The sequence below is a fragment of the Pongo pygmaeus genome, chromosome 1 (assembly GCF_028885625.2).
Source record: "Pongo pygmaeus isolate AG05252 chromosome 1, NHGRI_mPonPyg2-v2.0_pri, whole genome shotgun sequence".
Taxonomy (NCBI): domain Eukaryota; kingdom Metazoa; phylum Chordata; class Mammalia; order Primates; family Hominidae; genus Pongo; species Pongo pygmaeus.
This window is the reverse complement of record NC_072373.2, coordinates 221668586-221692984: the sequence shown is the minus strand read 5'-3', so window position 1 is coordinate 221692984 and position 24399 is coordinate 221668586. Positions and strand designations below refer to the sequence as shown.

The following is a 24399-nucleotide window of genomic DNA, read 5'->3' as shown; positions in this document are numbered from 1 at the left end:
GTCAGGCCAAAACTAGACATGAGTTCAATCCTGTCCACTGTGTGACTTAAGAAATTAGGGATCTTGGCCAGGCGCAGTGGCTCATGCCTGTAATCCCAGCACTTTGGGAGGTCAAGGTGGGCAGATCACCTGAGGTCAGGAGTTCAAGACCAGCCTTGGCCAACATGGTGAAACCCCGTCTCTATTAAAAATACAAAAATTAGCCAAGCATTGTGGTGCACATCTGTAATCCCAGCTACTCAGGAGGCTGAGGCAGGAGAATTGCTTGAACCCAGGAGGCGGAGGTTGCAGTGAGCTGAGATTGCGCCAGCCTGGGCAACAAGAGTGAAACTCTGTCTCAAAAGAAAAAAAAAAAAAAAGAAATTAGGGATCTTGCTAAGACAGAGGAAGAGAGGGATGGATGCTGGGGAGGCAACCAGCAGTGCCACCAATCCATTTTACGGTTTTCAAATAGTGCCCATTTTATTGGTCTAGAACAGGTTTCTCAACTTTGGTTGGATGATTGTTTGTCTGTGAGGGATGGGCTCTCTCGTGCATTGTAGGATGTTTAGCAGCATCCCAGGCCTCTACCCACTAGATACGAGTAACCCCCTCTCCCCCATTTCAAAACCCAAAATGTCTTCAGACATTTTGTTACTGGGGTGGGGACAAAATTGGCCCCAGTTGAGAACTACTGGTTTAGAATAGTGGCTTTCAAACTTTTTTTTTTTTTTAAGTTTTTGTGGGTTTCTTGTTTGTTTTGTTTTGATTTTGTTTTTTCCCTTCCTGTCACCCAGGCTGGAGTGCAGGGGTATGATCACTGCTCACTGCAGCCTTGACCTGCCAGGCTCAAGCGATCTTCCCAACCTCAGCCTCCAGGGTAGCTGGGTGGCTGAGACTAGAGTAGCTGGGACTACAGGCGTGCGCCACCACGCCTGGCTAATTTCTGTAGTTTTTGTAGAGATGGGTTTTCACCACATTGCCCAAGCTGGTCTCGGAACTCCTGAGCTCAAGCAATCTGCCTGCCTTGGCCTCCCAAAGTGCTGGGATTACAGGTTTGAGTCGCTGTGCCCAGCCATGGCCTTCAAACTTTAATCATACACTGCTATGATTAACATGTTTGTGCATATCTTATGTATAATTATATTACCCTGTTACTTTTATACATACTATAAGACCTATACACAAAATAGAAATTAAATGGGCTGGGCGTGGTGGCTCACGCCTATAATCCCAGCACTTTGGGAGGCCCAGGTGGGCACATCACCTGAGGTCAGGAGTTCAAGACCAGCCTGGCCGACATGGTGAAACCCTGTCTCTACTAAAAATACAAACATTATCCAGGTAGGGTGGCGCATGCCTATAATCCCAGGTACTCATGAGGCTGAGGCATGAGAATCACTTGAATCTAGGAGGCAGAGGTTGAAATGAGCCGAGATCACGCCACTGCGCTCCAGCCTGGGTGACAGAGTGAGACTCTGATCGACAACAAAAAGCAAACAAACAAAACAAATTAAATGGTGGAGGTTATAAATAAAATGTTATTTCTTTCTGTATGCCAGTAGGTCATGGTGCACATCTCTTAGAGTATGTATCTCAGTTTGGAGATTCCTTGTCTAAAATACTGCTTGCCAGTCAGATTAGTCCATTTTCCAACTATGTGAGGCTAACGCTGTGTCAGCATGTAACTGGCGGTTGAATATGACTTTTCCTACTGTCTGAGCACTGGCTACTGGAGCCCTGATATGAACCAAGAGGCTCCTAGTCTAAGACTTAGGTGGAAGAACCTGCCCTGCTGCCATTGACCAGACTGTCTATGAGAGAAGAACGGTTGTGGATGTCAACATTGGGGCGTGTGGGCAGAGAGGATTTTACTATTATTGTCCCCAACTCTGTCCCCGGCCCCTAGTAGGTCTGGGCTACAGATTGAGAGAGCTTGTAAGGCAGGGAGACTGGTAGCTTGCTCTGTGGCCAGATGCCTGCTACAAGTGAGAGGCTGGTGCATCAGCCCAAGCCAGCAGGATGAGAAGGGACTGGGTAGTGTGCTTGGGAAGGACACTCAGTGACTCCCACTTTGAGCCAATCTTGTTAACTCCTAGAGGTTCCACTGGCTTGATGTCAAGGAGCATGGGGACCAGAGGAAGGAAAGGCACCTAGTTCTGCCTGCAAGCTCCCCAGGGCAAGTAAGGCAGAAGAGATGTGGGGATGAACTGCTGGTGGGATCAGTGTGGGGGATGAACTGCTGGTGGGATCAATGAGGGGGATGAACTGATGGTCGGATCAGTGAGAGTTCCCAGTGTTGGGGCTCATAGTAGGTTGAACGCCATCTACAATGAAAAAACATTCTCCAAGGCCTCCAGTACATCACAAACCTTTTTTTTTTTTTTTTTTGATACGGAGTCACTCTGTCGCTCAGGCTGGAGTGCAGTTGTGCGATCTCGGTTCACTGTAACCTCCACCTCCCAGGTTCAAGGGATTCTCCTGCCTCAGCCTCCTGAGTACCTGAGATTACAGGCACCTGCCACCACGCCCAGCTAATTTTTGTATTTTTAGTAGAGACAGGGTTTCAGCATGTTGGTCAGGCTGGTCTCTAGAACTCCTTACCTCAAGTAATCTGCCCACCTAAGCCTCCCAGAGTGCTGGGATTACAGGTGTGAGCCACCACGCCCAACTTATTTCTATATATATATGTATGTATATTTCTATATATATATTTCTATATATGTATATTTCTATATATATCTTTCCATACATAAGTCTTTCTATATACATATATATATATATATATATATATTTTTTTTTTTTTTTTTTTTTTTTTTTTTTTTGAGACGGGGTCTCACCCAGGCTGGAATGCAGTAGTGTCATCTCACCTCACTGCAGCCTTGACTTCCTTGGGTTCAGGTGATCCTCCTAAGTAGCGGGGACTACCGGTGTACACCACCATGCCTGACTAATTTGTTTTTGTTTTTGTAGAGACGGGACTCCAGCCTGGGTAACAGAGCAAGACCTTCTCTCTTTAAAAAAAAAAAAAAAGTGAGTGTGGCCTGCCACCTTGAAAGAGGTCACTGATTCGCTGTTACTAGGGCATTTGCTTTTTTGGATGAACACACCATCCTTTGATCAGTGGCATAGACTTGGATGACAGTTGGCCAAAGTAATGAGTGCAGTTTACTTAGGGACAAAACAAAGGTGGTTGACCTGTATGGTATTTGAACCTACTGGCTTTCTGATGAAAGGATTTACCCAGAAGCTCTTTTTTTCAATGATTTGGAGTTACGTTATTGAACACAAATAGATTTCAGATATTTCTTTATTTTACTATGTAGCTGGTAAGTTTCTCAGTATCTTTAAATGTTATGCTTTTTAGGCATGTGGTTATTATGACAGGTAGGAGTATTTTGTATGAATAGACATGGGTTAGAAAGTTTTTACGTCTATCATTTTTATTTTTGTTATTTATTTATTTATTTATTTATTTATTTATTTATTGAGACTGAGTCTTGGCTTTGTCACCCAGGCTGGAGTGTAGTGGTGTGATCTCAGCCCACTGCAACCTCTGCCTCCTGTTCTTAAGCCATCCTCCCACCTCAGCCTCCCGAGTTGCGGGACTATAGGCGCACATCACCACACCCAGCTAATTTTTTAATGTGTATTCTTGGTAGAGACAGGGTTTTGACCTGTTGCCCAGGCTGGTCTCCAACTCCTGAGCTCAAGTGGTCCACCCATCTCGGCCTCCTAAAGTGCTAGGATTACAGGCATGAGCTGCCACACCTGGCCAGTTCTATCTTTTTTTTAAATATTCCTTATTATAGCCTATTTTCTTTAGATATATTCTAGTGCTTGGAGCAAATTACACAAACCAATATTAAGCTAGGCCCACAACTTGATTAAAAATAGGCCAGGTGCGTGGCTCACGCCTGTAATCCCAGCACTTTGGGAGGCCAAGGCGTGTGGATCACTTGAGGTCAGGAGTTGAAGACCAGCCTGGCCAACATGGTGAAACCCCGTCTCTTCTAAAAATGCAAAAAAATACAGCTGGGACCTGTGGTCCCAACTACTCAGGAGGCTGAGCCACGACAATTGCTTGAACCCAGGAGGCGGAGGTTGCAGTGAGCTGAAATCGCACCACTGCACTCCCAGCTTGGGTGACAGAGTGAAACTGTCCCCCAAAAATAAATAGGTAAATAAATAAAATAAAATAATCCCTCATGGGGATTTTACTTCATTCATTACTTTCAGAGTGTGTGTTAGGTACTAGGTTTGCTTCTAGATTTCCAACGTTGGCCTCTGGTGGAGAAGGGAAGCTGCATAAACATTCTATACGTCCAGGCCTGTTTTTCCTTCCTGTTGTTGCCTTTCCCAGGCGGAGATGCTGGTGCTCTATCGTTTTTATTGACCCACCTATTTTATGCCAGGTGCCTGCTACACTCTAGTTGCAAGAATGTACAAACAGCTTTTCTCCAAGGAGCTCCCAGTCTAGTGAGAAAGACTTTTTTTCAAATACTTAGAAACCTTGGAAGACATTTTCCTTGAAATCTCAATTGAATAATTTCTTTGCTTGGTAAATACTGTTTAGGAACTTGGTGAGCCCTGATGCCAGGGATAGAAAGATAAGTAAGGCCCTAGGTCTGAATCTTGAGGAACTCATCAGATTATAGAGCAATGTTTTCCAGAGTGAGGCCTGTGTCACTGGTAGGCATGGGTGAGGATGTATCTATGGCCCTTGACGTTGTTAATTATAACTAGCCCATCAAACATGTTATTTCATTGGTAGAATTGTTGAAGAGATGATGGAAGTAGGTATTTTAGGATAAATAAGTGAGTTGCCTTGAAGAAAAATATTTAAATAGTAATTCAGGTAATATCTCGATATGAATATGTTATAAGGGTAATACTCAAATGATGGGCTTAGGGGAACCCTGATCCAGAGAGACAGTGTGAGTAATGAAAACACAGGATTAACTGATTAGTTGTGAATGAGGGAAACACAGGGACTTCATTGTTGAAGGTGATTAATCAGATTTTTTTTTTTTTTTTTAAGACAGTCTTGCTCTGTCACCCAGGCTGGAGTGCAGTGACACAATCTTGGCTCACTGCAACCTCCTCCTCCCGCATTCAAGCTATTCTCCTGCCTCAGCCTCCCCAGTAGCTGGAATTACAGGCGTTACAGGCATGTGCCACCACACACGGCTAATTTTTGTACTTTTTTTTTTAGTAGAGATTGGGTTTCACCCTGTTGGCCAGGCTGGTCTCGAACTCCTGGCTTCAAGTAATCCACCTGCCTCAGCCTCCCAGAATGGTAGTATTACAGGTGTGAGCCACAGTGCCTGGCCAAACGTAATTAATCAAATTTTAAGAAGGGTCTGTATTGGGGTAAATATTGATTTTCAAAATAGTATCTTCACCTGAATGAACTATTTTTGTTTAAATGTGCAAAAATACTTTTCTAGAGTATTCATTGCAGCATGGTAGTGAAATTGGAAATGATATGAATGTCCAACAGTAGGAAATTGGTTAAAATCTTGTCAATCGATAAGGTAGAGATAGTATGAAGCCATTGCAAATGATGAAGCAGGTGCATAATTTGCCATAAAAGGGCACTCAGTATACCTAGATACTGGGAAGAGGGTTAGGTGAAAATGCCAAGGATGGAAAGCCCCAAAGGATGTGCTAATGTGGGAATAGTAGTTACCCTTTAGCTCTGGGATTTTAACTTTTTTTTTTTTTTTTTTTTTTTGAGATGGAGTCTTGCTCTGTTGCCCAGGCTGGAGTGCAATGGCGAGATCTCCGCTCACTGCAACCTCTGCCTCAGCCTCCTGAGTAGCTGGGATTACAGGCATGCACCACCACGCCCGGCTAATTTTTGTATTTTTAGTAGAGATGGGGTTTTGCTATGTTGGCCTGGCTGGTCTCGAACTCCTGACCTCAGGTGATCCACCTGCCTCGGCCTCCCAAAGTGCTGAGGTTCAACTAATTTTATTAACCTTTGTTGTGTTCTAGTTTGTTGTTGTTTTTTTTTTTTTTTGGAAACGGAGTCTTGCTCTGTCACCCAGGCTGGAGTGCAGTGGCACTATCTTGGCTCACTGCAGCCTCTGCCTCCTGGGTTCACGCCATTCTCCTGCCTCAGCCTCCTGAGTAGCTGGGACTACAGGCGCCGCCACCACACCCGGCTAATTTTTTTTTTTTTTTGTATTTTTAGTAGAGACAGGGTTTCACTGTGTTAGCCAGGATGGTCTCGATCTCCTGACCTCGTGATCCGCCCACCTCAGCCTCCCAAAGTGCTAGGATTACAGGGGTGAGCCACCGCGCCCGGGGTGTTCTAGTTTTAAAGAGAGAAAAGCTAAACTTAGCATTCCATTGTGTAGAGAATAGTATAGCTTCTCTGATGTGCTTTGGTTTCCCTTCTTACAGGTGTGGAGGCACAGTTGGTGCTATTTTCACTTGTCCACTAGAAGTCATTAAGACACGGTTGCAGTCTTCAAGATTAGCTCTCCGGACAGTCTACTATCCTCAGGTTCATCTGGGGACCATTAGTGGAGCTGGAATGGTGAGACCAACATCCGTGACACCTGGACTGTTTCAGGTTCTGAAGTAAGTTGGGTCTTCTCTGCTCCTGCCACCCGCACACCCTGTACCGCCACTGTCAGCACAGGATGTTCGTCAGGCTTATCAAATGTGGTGTTCTGTTTGCATAGCCTCGGTCCTAACTTAAGAATTAGATTTCTTTCCAATACCTTTGAGCTCTGACCTTGCTCCCCAGGCAGCAGGGGTCCCAGTGTACATGTGACCATCATCCAGGGCAGTTAGAATAAACCTAGCAAAGCAAACCAAAAATCCAAGTGTAAATTGTTGCATCACATCATTGCTCTTGCTCAAAGCTTTTGAGGGAAATGAAGATAAGAGGTGGTAGAGTAAAATTTTAAAAATTGCACAACAGAAGAGTTGTGAATATTTTATTTTATTTTATTTATTTTATTTATTAACTTTTTTTGAGACAGAAGAATCTCACTGTGTCACCCAAGCTGGAGTGCAATGGTGCGATCTCGGCTCGCTACAGGTGATCTGCCCACCTCGGCCTCCCAAAGTGCTGCTGGGATTACAGGCGTGAGCCACCGCACCCAGCCGTGAATATTTTTAAAAGAAATAAAATGTTTGTTTGTTTTGTTTTGTTTTGTTTTGTTTGAGACGGAGTTTCGCTCTTGTTGCCCAGACTGGAGTGCAATGGCACAATCTTGGCTCACCGCAACCTCTGCCTCCTGGATTCAAGCGATTCTCCCGCCTCAGCCTTCCGAGTAGCTGGGATTACAGACATGCGCCACCATGCCCGGCTAATTTTGTATTTTTCATAGAGATGGGGTTTCTCTATGTTGGCCAGGCTGGTCCCAAACTCCCAACCTCAGGTGATCTGCCTGCCTCAGCCTCCCAAAGTGCTGGGATTACAGGCATGAGCCACTGCACCGGCTTTTTTTTTGCTTTTTATTGGGAAATATTTTTAAATGTATAGAAAAGTTATATTTAATATAATGAGTTTTAAAATTTGTTTTATACCTGAGCTACCTGTCCATTTTATTATTTTTTTCTGTAGAAAAAATAATTCATTTGCTTATAAAATAGCCAAATATTCTTAAGTCAAATTTGGCTTATCAGTCTATGCTTAAGGTAGAATCAAATTCAGAAGAGAACTGATTGAATATCTGATTTTTAGCTCAGGACCTTCTACTTTGAGATGCTCTATAAATAATAGTTGAATTTAACTGAGCGTGATATTCAAATCTTTGAAACTGATTCTTGGGCAAGAGTGTGTTCAAGAAAGACATCAAGAAAGCTATCAGTGTAGAGATTTATTTGGGAAATATTAGAAAAAGAAGTAATAAAATGGAGATGCTCTGTCTTAAAAACAACACATTTAGGTCTTTTTTTTTTTTTTTGAGATGGAGTCTCACTCTGTCGCCCAGGCTGGAGTGCAGTGGCGCGATCTCCACTCACTGCAAGCTCCGCCTCCTGGGTTCACGCCATTCTCCTGCCTCAGCCTCCCAAGTAGCTGGGACTACAGGCGCCCGCCATCACGCCCAGCTAATTTTTTTGTATTTTTAGTAGAGACGGGGTTTCACCATGTTAGCCAGGATGGTCTCGATTTCCTGACCTCGTGATCTGCCCACCTTGCCCTCCCAAAGTGTTGGGATTACAGGCGTGAGCCACCGCACCCGGCCACATTTAGCACTTTTAGGCACAATTTAGATAAGGCAGGATGAGTTGGAGAGTGCTTAATTTATTTTTAGGTACGTTTTATTTGTAAAACCCAACTATGAGTCACTCGGGCATTCATGCCAAATGTGTGCAAAGGTGCATCTGAGCTTACTGAGCAAAACTGAACAGCAAGACCAGATGCCAGGGAGAAGTGAGAGCATCAGAAGCCCAGCGAGAGAACAGGGAGATCGGTGTCCAAGACTCCAGGAGAAATTGGGGTTTTTGTTTGTCTGTTTGTTTGTTTGTTTTCTTTTTTTGAGACAGATTCTCACTCTGTCACCCAAGCTGGAGTGCAGTGGTACGATCTCTGCTCACTGAGACCTCTGCCTCCTGGGTTCAAGCGATTCTCCTGCCTCAGCTTCCCGAGTAGCTGGGATCACAGGCGTGCACCACGATGCCTGGCTAATTTTTGTATTTTTGGTAGAGACAGGGTTTTACCATGTTGGCCAGGCTGGCCTTGAACTCCTGACCTCAGGAGATCTGCCTGCCTTGGCCTCCCAAAGTACTGGGATTATGGGCATGAGCCGCTGCGTCTGGGTGAGAATCAGGTTTTTAAATTAAATGCTAAGAAGAGGAGTGGAGACACTGGGCAGGAAGGTTGGGGGTGGGTACAGGAGGGACAGAAGCACAGAGATGTGGAGGGACACTTTGCTCTCAGGACAGATCCGAGTCCATGGCCCCCATCAAGATGGGACTGTGAGAACACCCCTCCTGCTTTGCCTTTTCACATGCTTAGGCGGTGCCAGTGTCCTGGGTGACACCTTTCTTCTAAGGAACATGCAGTGTTTTGGACATAAGGAAACTGAGACAGGTAATGTTACTTCAGTAACATTCAAAACGAACTTCCTCTTGCCAAATAACTCATGACTAGTGAATTTGGATTTACTGTAACTGGGGAACTGTTACCCAAAAGTGTGGGTGTCAACAGGGCCAAGCCTGGAAGGTAAACGGGAATGTTTCTCCATTTTAGGTTTTACAGGATATGTGGGTTGAGTGTCCCTTATCTGAAATGCTTGGGACCAGAAGCAATGTGGATTTCGGATTTTGGAATATTTGCTTCATCATACCAGTTCAGCATCCCCAGTCCAGAAATACGAAATGCTCCAATGGGCATTTCTTTCAGCATGTTGTCACTCAAAAAGTTTGTGATTTTAGAACATTTTGGATTCTTATGGCTTTCTAATCTCCAGTAAATCCAGCCCCCCCAATAAGAGATTGTGTGTGTGTCTGTGTGTGTGTGTGTGTGTCTGTGTGTGTCTGTTCCCTCCCCTCAATTAGGGCAATTGTTTAGTAAAATTTAAATCAAAGGAAAAAGGCCACTCCATGTTTTAATACAGGAACAACTTCCACACCGCACAAAAGACAAACTATTTTCATTACAGTCCCACCGGCTTCATTGGTTAATAACAGCTACACAATAATGAGCCATCACTTACATATGAATACTTTAATCAATTAATTAATTTTTTTTTTTTTTGGAGACAGAGTTTCACTCTTGTTGCCCAGGCTGGAGTGCAATGGCGCGATCTCGGCACAACCTCCGCCTCCCAGGTTCAAGCGATTCTCCTTCCTCAGCCTCCCAAGTAGCTGGGATTACAGGAATGTGCCACCACACCAGGCTAATTTTGTATTTTTATTAGAGACAGGGATTCTCCATGTTGGTCAGGCTGGTCTCAAACTCCCAACCTCAGGTGATCTGCCCGCCTTGGCCTCCCAAAGTGCTGGGATTACAGGCGTGAGCCACTGCGCTCGGCATGAATACTTTTAAAATCAGTTTATTTTATTGACATCAAAATACAAACAATGGCGTTATTAAGTAAAATTTTAGTTATAATGTTTTGTCAGAAGGATGTTTGTAAAGTGGCACTTTTCACCCAAGAGCTATTTTATTTAAGCTTTATTTCCTCAGCTTTATTATATATTTTTAAAATTCTGGGCTGGGCACGGTGGCTCATGCCTGTATTCCTAGCACTTTGAGGGGCCAATGCAAATGGATTGCTTGAGCCCAGGAGTTTGAGACCAGCCTGGGCAAGGTGGCGAAATCCCATCTCTACAAAAAATACAAAAAATTAGCCGGGCATGTTGGCATGGACCTATAATCCCAGCTACTCAGGAGGCTGAGCTTAGGAGTTGAATATAACTGAGCATGATATTCAGATCTCTGAAACTGATTCTTGGGCAAGACTGTGTTCAAGACAGACATTTATCAAGAAAGCTACTTATTGTAAAAATGTATTTGGGAAATGTTAGAAAAAGACGTAATAAAATGCAGGTGCTCTGTTGCAAAAACCACACATTTAGCACTTTTAGGCACAATTTACGAAAGACAGGATGTCCTTGAGACCAGGAGATCAAGGCTGCAGTGAGCTGTGATTGTGCCACTGTACTCCAGCCTGGGCAATGGAATAAGACCCTGTGTCAAAAAAAAAAGAAAGATTCTCTCACACAACTATTTAATAACTTTCAAGTAAAGGACTACTTTAAAAAAATTGTGGGTACATAGTAGGTGTATACATTTATGAAGAAAACTCCTTTTACGTGGTAGTATTTCATTGATTTTTCACAGCCTTAGCAGATTAGTACTTAGGCGTGACATTACCTCTATTTTAGAGAAGAGGACATGCAGGTTAAGGGTTAAGTGACATGCCCAAAGTCATGTTCAGTGTATATCCACCTTGTTTCTAAGAAAGATTTGAAGCCGCTAAAGTAAAGTAAGAAATGAACAAGCCCCAGACACAAGGCTGAGCCTCTGCTGCTTCTCCACGAAGGCCCAGCAGTTCCCAGCTCAGAGACTCCTAGGACTGCACCCTCCTGCCTCCGTGGCTATTGCTTCTGTTTCCTTTGCTGTGCTGCAGCATTACAACCTCTGGCTGTTGGAGGGTCCAGGGCCCAGACCGTGGCCTTCTCTAGCTACTGCCACTCCTGTGGGCGCACTTAGTTTCATGGCTGTAAATACCATCTGTAAGCTGGCAGCCTTTCTGCTCTGAGCCTCACACGCTCCATCCGGCTGCCTGTTCGACAGCTTGGATGTTTATTAGCCATCCAAGAGTAACGTGAGCAAAACAGAACTCCATAAAACCTGCTGCTCCCAGAGTCTTCCCTGTCTCTGCTAAAGGCAGCTCCATCTTTCCAGCTACACAGATCTCAAGCTTCATAGTCATCCTTGGATCTTATTTCTCAGCCCTGCAGCAAATCCTATCAAGTCTACCTTCAAAATAAATACAGAATCTGACCCCTTTTCACTACTTCCTCCACCACTGTCCTGATGGAAGCCACCGTATCTCACCTATATTGGTGCATTCGCTTCCTGACTGCTGTGGCTTGAAAGCTTGCTGCCCTCTACCCTCAGTCTGTTCTCAGCAGAGCACCCAGAGAACCCTCTGCTCAGATCCTCTGCTCAGAGTTGCTGTCTCCCTCTGGGTAAGAGCTACAGCTATCCCTGTGGCCTACTAGGTTCTACACGATTGTCACCCTTCCCATTACTTCTGACTTTTCATCTCCTATTTTCCCCTTTGCCTCTCCAGCCTCCTTTTTGTTCCTTTAAAAGGCCAAAAACATTTCCCACCGCAGGGTGTTTGCAGTAGACATTGTCTGCATGGCTGACTTCCGCTGTCATCACCTTGCAGGAAGACCCTACAGTGACCATGCTATTTAAAAGCAAACTCTCTGCAACACCCCAGCCTGCTTTCCTGCTTTATTTTTATCCGTAGCACTTACGTCCATCAACATACAGTGTAGTTTACTTATTTCTATTCTTTTCTCCCTCTTCACCACCCCTTCCAATGGGACTTCTTTGGAGGTAGTGACTTTGGTTTCTTTTAATTACTGAAATCGTCCCCAAGCATCGAGAATGTTGCCTGTCACATAGCAAGCATTCCATACAAATTGAATGCATGAGTTTTGGCATGTCAGGAAGATATTGCATATAAAGGGCTTAACACCCTCCCTCCATGTAAATAATAAAAGCTGCTGTCATTATAATAGCTACTCTCTGCTTTTAAACACAAGGTTTTTGTTTGTTTGTTTGTTTTGGCTTGTAAACAACAGAAATTTATTTCTCACAGTTCTGGAAGGTGGAAGTCAGAGATGAGGGTGCTAGCAGTATTCTGGTAAGGGCCCTCTTCTGGGTTGTAGACTGCTGTCTTCTTGTTTCCTCACATGGTGGAAAGTGGGTGAGAAAGTTCTTATGAGGGTCACTAATTCCATTCATGAATGCCCCTCTAACCTCAAAACTTAATTATCTCCCAAAGGCTTCACTTCCTAATACCATCACATTGGGAGTTATGATTTCAACCTAAGAGTTTGGGGGGACACAAATATTCAGTCCATTGCAGTTACCATACAACTCAGCAATTCTACTCTTAGGTATACAGCTAAGAAGATGAAAACACATGTCCACAAAAATCTGTACACAAATATTCACAGCAGCATTATTCATGATAGTCAAGAAGTGAAAACAACCCAAATGTCCATCAACTGAGGCATGGATAAACAAAACTGTGGTATATCCATGTAATGGAATACTACTTGTCAATTGAAAAGAAGCTCTGTGGGCCAGGTGCGGTGGCTCATGCCTGTAATGCCAGCACTTTGGGAGGCTGAGGCAGGTGGACTGCTTGAGCCCAGGAGTTTGAGACCAGCCTGGGTAACATGGCAAAACCTCATCTCTACAAAAAATACAAAATTTAGCTGGGTGTGCTGGCATGCACTTGCAGTAGCTACTTGGGCGGCTGAGGTAGGAGGATCACCTGATTCCAGGGAGGTCAAGGCTGCAGTAAGCCGAGATCACGCCATTTTACTCCAGCCTGGGAAACAAAGCAAGACCCTGTCTCAAAAGAAAAAAAGAAAAAAGAAGCAGCGGCCCTGTGCCCATTAAGCGGTGACACTGCAGCCGCTAGAAACCACTGATCTCCTTCCTGCCTCTATGTTTTCGCCTATTCTGGGCATTTCACATAAATGGAATCATGCAAGATGTAGCTATTTGTCCCTGTTTTCCTTCACTTAAGATAATGTTTTCAGGGTTCAGGCGTGTTGTAACATGTATCAGTACACTTCATTCCTTTTTATGGCTGAATAAAACCAAAAAGGTCTGTATGGATGTGTAACTTGATTGATTTAAATGACCAACAAGATAGATAGAAAACTATTGATGATAACGTAGATTTCTCATGAGATAAAAGTTTCGCTGTGTTTTTTTTGTTGTTGTTGTTGTTTTAAGTATTTACTGATCATTCTTGGGTGTTTCTGGGAGAGGGGGATGTGGCAGGGTCATAGGATAATAGTGGAGAGAAGGTCAGGAGATAAACACATGAACAAAGGTCTCTGGTTTTCCTAGGCAGAGGTCCCTATGGCCTTCTGCAGTGTTTGTGCCCCTGAGTACTTGGGATTAGGGAGTGGTGATGACTCTTAAAGAGCATGCTGCCTTCAAGCATCTGTTTAACAAAGCACATCTTGCACCGCCCTTAATCCATTTAACCCTGAGTTGACACAGCACATGTTTCAGAGAGCACGGGGCTAGGGGAAAGGCCATAGATCAACAGCATCCCAAGGCAGAAGAATTTCTCCTCCTAGACAGGGCGGCTGGGCAGAGGCGCTCCTCATTTCCCAGACAGGGCGGCCGGGCAGAGGCGCTCCTCACATCCCAGACGATGGGCGGCCGGGCAGAGGCGCTTCTCACATCCCAGACGATGGGCGGCCGGGCAGAGGCGCTCCTCACTTCCCAGACGGGGTGGCCGGGCAGAGGGGCTCCTCACATCCCAGACGATGGGCGGCCGGGCAGAGACGCTCCTCACTTCCTAGACGGGGTGGCGGCGGGGCAGAGGCTGTAATCTTAGCACTTTAGGAGGCCAAGGCAGGCGGCTGGGCGGTGGAGGTTGTAGCGAGCTGAGATCACGCCACTGCACTCCAGCCTGAGCAACATTGAGCATTGAGTGAGCGAGACTCCGTCTGCAATCCCAGCACCTCGGGAGGCCGAGGCGGGCAGATCACTGGAGGCCAGGAGCTGGAGACCAGCCCGGTCAACACGGCGAAACCCCGTCTCCACCAAAAATACAAAAACCAGTCAGGCGTGGCGGCGCGCGCCTGCAATCCCAGGCAGTCGGCAGGCCGAGGCAGGAGAATCACAGGAGCCCGAGGCAGGGAGGTTTGCAGCGAGCTGAGATCACGGCAGTACAGTCCAGCTTTGGCAACACAGGGAGACCGAAAAAAGAAGGAGAGGGAGACCGAAGAGAAGGAGAGGGGAGAGGGACTGTTTTTTTTTTTTTTTTTAAACCTTAAAGTCTTTTATCTCTTAATAGAGGCAAAAAAAAAAGGGGGGGGGGAATATCGTATTACATAATTCTCATGTGAAGAAAGCATACTCACTCTTTGGGGGAAATGTGTATCTTTTCCTGTTAATAAGTTCTAAAGGCAGAGTCTGTAACACAGGACTTACATAAAAACAATATACCAACTTAGGAAGCTTTGGGGGGCTTAAAAGAGGGTGACTCCTTTTCAGGCCGCCACCATGTGGGTTGAAGCCACCATCCTCTCTCACCTGGATTATTGTACAGCTTTCTATTTCTTCATTAACCATCCCTAAGCTAACAACAGTGACGATGGTTTACAGAGAGGGTCTTTATCTAGTAAGTGATCAAACAAGAACAAGGGCACAGGCTTTTGTCTTATCTACAAAGCCCATGTTAGTTTCCTGTTGACATTTTTGGAAGACACTTTGTTATTCAAAAACCCATACAAGGCTGGGTACAGTGGCTCACCCTTGTAATCCCAGCACTTTGGGAGGCCAAGGCAGGTGGATCACCTGAGGTCAGGAGTTAGAGACCAACCTGGCCAACATGGTGAAACCACGTCTCTACTAAAAATACAAAAACCAGCCGAACATGGCGGCACATGCCTGCAATCCCAGCTTCTCAGGAGGGTGAGGCAGGAGAATCACTTGAACCTGGGAGGTGGAGGTTGCAGTGAGCCGAGATCATGCCACTGCCTTCCAGCCTGGGCAACAGAGCGAGACTCCATCTCAAAAAAAAAAGAGAGAGAAAAGAAAAAAAACCCATGCAAATAACATGGTCATTCGTTTAAAAGTTGTCTGCTTATGGCCGGGCCTGGCGACTTACGCCTGTAATCCCAGCACTTTGGGAGGCCGAGGCGGGAGGATCACCAGGTCAGGAGATAGAGACTGTCCTGCTAACACGGTGAAACCCCATCTCTACTAAAAACATAAAAAATTAGCTGGGCGTGGTGGCAGGTGCCTGTAGTCCCAGCTACTCCGGAGGCTGAGGCAGGAGAATGGCGTGAACCCAGGAGGCGGAGCTTGCAGTGAGCCGAGATCGCGCCACTGCACTCCAGCCTGGGCAACAGAGCAAGACTCCGTCTCAAAAACAAAGTTGTCTGCTTGTTAATAGTCTCACTCATTTGGGGAATACTACTTTAAAAGACTTGTCAGAGAACAGAATTTGTTTATAGGAAGTTTATTTTTCAAAATTCAGAGAAAAAATATTCTTCATTCTGTTAAAGAAAAGTATTCTGTTAAAAAATATTCTCTATTGAAGAACCTATCTCGAACCAATCTTTTTTTAAAATAGTTACTTAAAAAGCAAAAAGGCAATATGTTAACAGATTCAGGTATCTGCTATTAAATTTGCCAGAGTAATAAATAGTATATGTATTTCAGGTATCTGCTTTTAAAAAAAATAAAAATCTTCTGGCTTAATATTTTCCAGCAAAGTTCTTACTATTTAAACTGCTGAGATACATTCTTTTTGTTTTTCTTTTTTTTTTGAGACAGAGTCTTGCTCTGTCACCCAGGCTGGAGTGCAGTGGCACCATCTCTGCTCACTGCAACCTCTGCCTCCCGGGTTCAAGCTATTCTCCTGCCTCAGCCTCCTGAGTAGCTGGGACTACAGGCACGTGCCACCATGCCCGGCTAATTTTTTTTTTTTTGTATTTTTAGTAGAGACGGGGTTTCACCGTATTAGCCAGGATGGTCTCGATCTCCTGGCCTTGTGATCCACCCACTTCGGCCTCCCAAAGTGCTGGGATTACAGGCGTGAGTCACTGCGCCCAGCCCTCTTTGTTTTTTCAAGTGCCTTTTTCATCTTAAAAGTAACGTGTTAGTGATCTCCTATCTATCTTTTAGGAACTGCGGTGTTCAGATGAGACTTGTCTTGGATTAGTCTGTGGTATGCATATTATGATATAAAACTAGTGAAGAGAATAAAATGCTACAAACAAGACCCTGATTTTTTTTTTTTCCCATTTTTTTCCTAAATGAAAGTTTGTGACTGTGGGAAAATGAGTCGATCCTTCTGGGCTTGATTTTGCAGCTGAAATGTACCATTTATAGTAGGATCTTAATTGTTCCAGAAAAGTTTTATAAACATCAAGCTAGGTTAGAAGTTTGGATTATGTAACAGATTTGGCTTTTTGCCAACTGTTATTATGTGTAACTATGGAGACCGCCTTTCTTAAGTTCTTAACAGGCCTGAGTCACTTGAGGACACGAGTTCTCTACTGCATTATGGATGAGCGGCTTCAAGCTTCCTGGAGCCAGAGATTCCCTTAATTGTGTTTAAATGACTCCTGAAGCTGAACAGGGTACATTAATGGGGACCACAGAGAGGATCTAAACTTTACACAATTTCTTGATACACTTAGCGTTTGAAAATCTTGATTATGTGCTATATTATAAAGTATAGGCCACTTCAAGGTGTTACTTGAGAGAGGTTTTAGTTCAGAGAGCTTGATCTTTTAAAAGAGCAATACTGCTTGAACCCTTAAAAGAGCAATACTGTTTGAACCTGGGAGGTGGAGGTTGCAGTGAGCCGAGATCGTGCCACTGCACTCGCCTGGCGACAGAGCAAGACTCCGTCTCAAAAAAAAAAAAAAAAAAAAAAGGCAATACTCGTTGTGGTTCACGCCTGTAATCCCAGCACTTTGGAAGGCCGAGGTGGGCAGATCACCTGAACTCAGGAGTTCAAGACCAGCCTGGCCAACATGGTGAAACCCCATCTCTACTAAAAATACAAAAATTAGCCAGGTATGGTGGTGCACACCTGTAATCCCAGCTATCCAGGAGGCTGAGGAAGGAGAATCGCTTGAGCCTGGGAGGCAGAGGCTGCAGTGAGCCGAGATGCAGCCAGTGTACTCCAGCCTGGCCGACAGAGCAAGAATCCATCTCAAAAAAAAAAAAAAAAAAATTAGCAGGATGTGGTGGCTGGCGTCTATAATCCCATCTACTCAGGAGGCTGAGGCAGGAGAATTGCTTGAACCCAGGAGGCAGAGGTTGTATGGGATCACTTAAAGGGGCCTAGGCTTAACACTTGTCAGTAAGGAAAATGATTTGATTAGAAAATAAGACTACTGTCTCTGCATAATATTTTTATGTAATTTAATTATATAAATGGCCCAGGCACAGTGGCTCATGCCTGTAATCTCAACACTCTGGGAGGTCGAGGTGGGTGAATCACTTGAGGTAGGGAGTTCGAAACCAACCTGACCAACATGGAGAAACCCTGTCTCTACTAAAAATACAAAATTAGCTGGGCGTAGTGGCGGGTGCCTGTAATCCCAGCTACTTGGAGACTAAGGCAGGAGAATCACTAACCCGGGAGGCAGAGGTTGTGGTGAGCCGAGATCACGCCATTGCACTCTAGCCTGGGCAACAAGAGCAAAAACTCCATTCCAAAAAAAAAAAAAAATTATATAAATTGGACTAAGGTCTGGCTTACTACTTTTTAAAATAATAGCTTTTTTTTTTTTTTTTTTTTTTTTGAGGCAGAATCTCCCTCTGTCACCCAGGCTGGAGTGCAGTGGCGCAATCTCAGCTCACTGCAAGCTCCACCTCCTGGGTTCACGCCATTTTCCTGCTTCAGCCTCCCGAGTAGCTGGGACTACAGGTGCCCGCTACCACGCCTGGCTAGTGTTTTTTTTGTTTTTGTTTTTGTTTTTGTTTTTGTTTTTTTGTATTTTTAGTAGAGACGGGGTTTCACTGTGTTAGCCAGGATGGTCTCGATCTCCTGACCTTGTGATCCGCCCGCCTCGGCCTCCCAGAGTGCTGGGATTACAGCCATGAGCCACTGCACCCAGCTGATTCTTTAGTATTTCAACAAAAGATCATGCCATCTGTGAATAGACATAGTTTTACTTTTTTCTTTCCACTCTTTTTCCTCTAATTGCTAGCCTACTACTAGCTCTTGAAGGCACAGATATTCTTTATTTTAAACATCCACAAATTAGGAGAAGAGAAGCTAAGATTCAAAATTCTATTTACTTTATACATTCAGAGAATCTAGAGCATGAAAAGTTACATAGTGATCTGAGGAAGGAGAGCTGGAAATAGATGAAACTTTAACATTATCCAGTATGCTGTGGACCAGAATGTCAGCTGTACCTCTTTTGCACCAAAAACCAGCTTAATTTGGGAAACTTTCCCTGTGGAGAAAGTGGAAGACATAGAAATAGAATTGACAGGATTTACTTTACTATTAACTTTATAGGAACATCTTTTCCATGAAGTGAAAGATCTTTTCATCATACCTTCTGTGTGTTATAATGAAGGTAAAACATTCTATTAACTTTTTTTTTTTTCTTTTCTGAGACAGAGTCCTGCTCTGTTGCCCAGGCTGGAGTACGGTGGCATGATCTGGGCTCACTGCAGCCTTTGCCTCCTGTGATCAAGTGATTTCTGGCTAGTTTTTGTATTTTTAGTAGAGATGGGGTTTCACCATGTTGGCCAGGCTGGTCTTGAACCCCTGACCTCAAGTGATCCACCCGCTTCGGCCTCCCAATGTGCTAGGATTACAGACGTGAGCCACTGCTCCCAGCCATTCTATTAACTTTTGACTAGCATATGATTATTTGTGAGCTAGATCAACCTTAAGTGCTATCAAATGGATGGTACTACTAGTAAAGAGAAATCCTGAATAAGAAAAGGAGATTAAATTAGAGAAGACCATAATATAACAATGTAAATTCTACTGGATACCATGGAAATTGAACCATTGAAGAGAGTAAATTTAACCAACTTGAATAACTGCGTTGCTGCGGAAAAATGCCTCTAAAGAATGTTCCATACGATCCTTTTAGGATTTTCTGAGTCGCTTTTAATCGGAAACAATATTTAACTTTTTTTTTTGTGAAAAGCACATTGGCGAGGTTATAGAGAAATCGGAACCCCTTTTACATCGCAGGTGGGAATATAAGGTGGTGTAACCACTATAGAAAACAGCCTAGTGGTTTCTCAAAAAATTAGGCATAGGATTACCGTGTGATCCAGCAATTCCACTTGGATTCCACAAAAGAATCCAAAGCAAGGACTCAAACAAATATTTGTACACCCATGTTTATAGCAGCACTATATATAACAGCCAAAACATGGAAGCAACCCAAGTGTCCATCGATGGGTGAATGGATAATAAAATGTGGTGTATACAGCAGTGGAATAATATTCAGCCTTTAAAAAAAAGGAAATTCTGGGTGGGCACAGTGGCTCACACCTGTAATCCCAGCACTTAGTAAGGCCAAGGTGGGTGGATCACTTGAGGCCAGAAGTTTGAGACCAGCCTGCCAACATGGTGATACCACCTCGTCTCTTTAAAAATATATATACACAAAAATTAGCTGGGCGTGGTGGCACTCACCTATAATCCCAGCTACTGGGAAGGCTGAAGCAAAAGAATTGCTTGAACTTAGGACGTGGAGGTTGCAGTGAGCCGAGATCGCCCCACTGCACTTCAGCCTAGGTGATGGAGTAAGACCCTGTCTCAAAAAAGTAATAAAATAAAAAGAAGGAAATTGTGACACATACTACAACATGGATGAACCTCAAAGACTGAGTGAAATAAGCCAGTCACAAAAAAAAGATGTGATGCCACTGATAAGAGATATCTAGAGTTGTCAGATTAGAGACAACTCTAATCTGATTAGAGAATGGTGGCTGCCAGGGTCTGACGGGAGGGAGGGCTAGGGAGCTGGTGCTTAATGAGCGCAGAGGTTCAGTTTGAAAAGATGAAAAGGTTCTGGAGGTAGATGGTGGTGATGGTTGCACAACAGTGTGGATGTACTTAATGCCACTCAACTGTACACTTAAAAATGGTTACAATATGGCTCACACCTGTAATCCCAGCACTTTGGGAGGCCGAGGTGGGTGGATCACGAGGTCAGGAGTTCGAGACCATCCTGGCTAACATAGTGAAACCCTGTGTCTACTAAAAATACAAAAAATTAGCTGGGCGTGGTGGTGGGTGCCTGTAGTCCCAGCTACTTGGTAGGCTGAGGTAGGAGAATGGCATGAACCTGGGAGGCGGAGCTTGCAGTTAGCTGAGATCACGCCACTGCACTCCAGCCTGGGCAACAGAGCGAGACTCTGTCTCAAAAAAAAAAAAAGGTTACAATGGTAGATTTTCTATTATGTGTATGTCATCACAAAAAAAAAAAGTTTAAAAGAGAAAGCAGTTGGCTGGGCGCATTGGCTCACACCTATAATCCCAGCACTTTGGGAGGCGAAGGCAGGTGGATCATCAGGTCAGGAGATTGAGACCATCCTGGCTAATGCGGTGAAACCCCGTCTTTACTAAAAATACAAAAAATTAGCCGGGCATGGTGGCGGGTGCCTGTAGTCCCAGCTGCTCAGGGGGCTGAGGCAGGAGAATGGTGTGAACCCGGGAGGCGGAGCTTACAGTGAGCCAAGATTGCACCACTGCATTCCAGCCTGAGTGACAGAGTGAGACTCTGTCTCAAAAAAAAAAAACAACAAAGAAAATGAAAAAAAAGAAAAAGCAGTCATGGTATAATCTTTGGACTTGAGATACTAGGCTTTGGTTTTAAATAACCATCATCCATCCATGAAAATTATTAGTTTTCTATTCCTTAAATTCTGCCCTCCCCCCGCCAACTTTTTTTTTGTTTTTAATTTTTGAGACAATGGGTCTCTTTCTGTCGCCAAAGCTGGAGTGCAGTGGTGTGATCATGGCTCACTGCAGCCTTGACCTCCCAGGCTAAGTGATCCTCTTACCTCAGCCTCCTGAGTAGCTGGGACCACAGGCAAACACCACCACATCTGGCTAATATTTTTCATTTTTTATATAGATGGGGTTTATACTGTGTTGCTCAGGCTGGTCTGGAACTCCTGGGTTCAAGTGATCCTCCTGCCTGGACCTCCCAAAATGCTGGGATTACAGGTATGAGCACTGAGCTGGCTCTATTCTTTATATGTCTGTATAAGATTCTACTACATTAGATAAAGATCTAGAAGATAGGATTGTTAGAAGCAGTAAATCCAAAAGAAATCTCTGAACCTGTTTCTCAGTGAATCTTATTATGATGAGCAAATTATTCCATGTGTGGCACCCTCTGCCAGATATTCATCCTACTTTCACAGGATTTCATTGTATAGTACAGACTCTGCACAGCTTCCTCCTGTGTTGGGCCGGGCGTGGTGGCTCATGCCTGTAATCCCAGCACTTTGTGAGGCCAAGGCGGGCAGATCACCTGAGGTGAGGAGTTGAAGACCAGCCTGACTAGCATGGAGAAACCCCATCTCTACTAAAAATATAAAGTTAGCTGAGCATGGTGGTGCATGCCTTTAATCCCAGTTACTCGGGAGGCTGAGGTGGGAGAAACACATCAACCTGGCGGGGGCAGAAGTTGCAGTGAGCCGAGATCACGCCATTGCACTCCAGCCTGGGCAACAAGAGTGAAAGTCTGTCTAAATAATAATAATAAATAAATAAATAAAAATACAAAATTAGCTGGGTGTGGTGGTGAGTGCCTGTAATCCCAGCTACTTGGGAGGCTGAGGCAGGAGAATTGCTTGAACCCAGGAGGCAGAGTTTCCAGTGAGCTGAGATCATGCTACTGCACTCCAGCCTGGGCAACAGAGCGAGACTCCATCTCAAAAAGAAAAAAGAAAAAGAAAATATGTCTAACTGATGCTTTTTGAGGCATGTTTTTTCACTGTGTTAATGATAGCAGTATTCTACAGCCTTCCGATTCTGTATTGTAACCAAATCAGATAAGAGTCGAGCTTGAGATCTCTCAAACATTTTATTCTCTCAAGGAACTAATGAGAAGGTTGACTCTTCAACATTTTTAATAGGCCTTGCCTGAGGGGTTTTAAAGGTTTGTCTTTTCTTATTATTCAGGTCGATCTTGGAGAAGGAGGGACCAAAGTCACTTTTTAGAGGCTTGGGTCCAAATTTGGTTGGAGTTGCACCATCAAGGTAAGCATTAAACTTTCTAGCTAGCTTATGCTAAGCAGTATGGAATTCTGGGTCCTTTCTTACCAAAGGGTGATGCTGCTGAATGACCAGTGTCTTTTTCTGTGTTGGATTTGCCTAAATATAGCGGACATAGCAAATAGTCATTGAGAATTCTAGGTGTGTCTTCAGTGTGTGAAAGAAAGGATTCTACTTACTGCATTCTTTATATTAAGTGTGAAAATTAATCTGCTATCATTAATGTACTCTAAGTGTTTGCTACTCTTAAGTATGGCATGTGGCCAGCAGCATTAGTATTGTCTGAGAGCTTGTTATAAACACACAATCCCAGGGCACATCCCAGACCTACATCAGAATCTGCATTTTAACAGAACCCCCAGGTGACTCCAACGCAGTTAGAAACACTGATCCAGAGGAATTGTAAAGGCTTTTAACTTCATTTCTATAAAATGACATCCTCATATCTTTGCAGGGCTTCTCCTGAAAGCCTGTTTGAAATATACAGAACTGTACTGTCCCAGTACATAACGGTAGTCACTGGCCACATGGAGCAGTTTAAATGTAAATTAATCAGAATTAAAGGTTCAGTTGCTCAGTCTTCCTGGCCGTGTTTCAAGCACTCAATCTCCACATGCAGCTAATGGCTACTGTATTGAAGAGCAGAGATACAGGGCATCCCATCTTGGCAGAAAGTTCTCTTGGATAGATAGGATAGAGAGGATAACAATGTATGATTGTAAAAGTAACAGAGACAGAGAGAGAATAGCATATCTGGAAAGTAGATTAAAAACTGCTTCCAGGTCGGGTGTGGTGTCTCACCCGTGTAATCCCAGCACTTTGGGAGGCTGAGGCAGGTGGATCACCAGAGGTCAGGAATTGGAGACCAGTCTGGCCAACTTGGTGAAACCCCATCTCTACTAAAAATACAAAAATTAGCCAGGCATGGGGGCAGGCACCTGTAATCCCAGCTACTCTGGAGGCTGAAGCAGGAGAATTGCTTGAACCCAGCGGGAGGCAGAGGTTGCAGTGAGCCAAGATCATGCCACTTCACTCCAGCCTGGGTGAAAGAGCGAAACTCCATCTCAAAAAGAAAAAACAAAACAAAACAAAAAAACTTTTTCCAGAAAGGACCTCCTGAGAAGGGAACTGGGTGGCAGGGGCAGGACACTTAACTTGTCATACTCCAAGAGACTTGAAAGAAAATGAAGTCTGGCCGGGCGCGGTGGCTCACGCCTGTAATCCAAGCACTTTGGGAGGCCAAGGTGGGCAGATCACGAAGTCAGGAGATCGAGACCATCCTGGCTAACGTGGTGAAACCCCGTCTCTACTAAAAATACAAACAATTAGCTGGGCGTGGTGGTGGGCACCTGTAGTCCCAGCTACTCAGGAGGCTAAGGCAGGAGAATGGCATGAACCCGGGAGGCGGAGCTTGCAGTGAGCCGAGATCGCGCCACTGCACTCCAGCCTGGGCAACAGAGCGAGACTCCGTCTAAAAAAAAAAAAGAAAGAAAGAAAATGAAACCTTACAACAAAAATGAGAATGTTGTCTTATATAGGGTGAAGACCAAAAGCTTATAGAATTCTTCCAGATCAGTGCTCCAATTTAAACATAAATCGGCTGGGCGCAGTAGCCCACACCTGTAATCCCTGCACTTTGGGAGGCCGAGGCAGGCGGATTACTTGAGGTCAGGAGTTTGAGACCAGAGTGGCCAACATGGTGAAACCCCATCTCTACAAAAATACAAAAATTAGCCGGGCGTGGTGACATGCATCTGTAATCCCAGCTGCTCGGGAGGCTGAGGCAGGAGAATGGCTTGAACCCAGGAGGTGGAGGTTGCAGTGAGCCCAGGTCACGCCACTGCACTCCAGCCTGGGTGACAGAGCGAGAACTCCATCTCAAAAAAAAAAAAACCACACACAGATCACCTGGGGATGTTGTGAAAAGGCAGACTTTTTTACT

At 44.5% G+C, this 24399-nt stretch overlaps 1 protein-coding gene across 2 annotated transcripts in view; it reads left to right on the top strand.

The window, feature by feature from the left end:
* SLC25A33 (solute carrier family 25 member 33) overlaps positions 1-24399 on the top strand; it is a 49044-nt gene that overhangs the window by 7697 nt on the left and 16948 nt on the right. For both annotated transcript variants that reach the window (XM_054440502.2, XM_063659749.1), the window contains exons 2-3: positions 6391-6570; positions 22365-22442. In XM_054440502.2, the coding sequence (XP_054296477.1) occupies positions 6391-6570; positions 22365-22442 (258 nt within the window). The remainder of the gene's footprint in view (positions 1-6390; positions 6571-22364; positions 22443-24399) is intronic.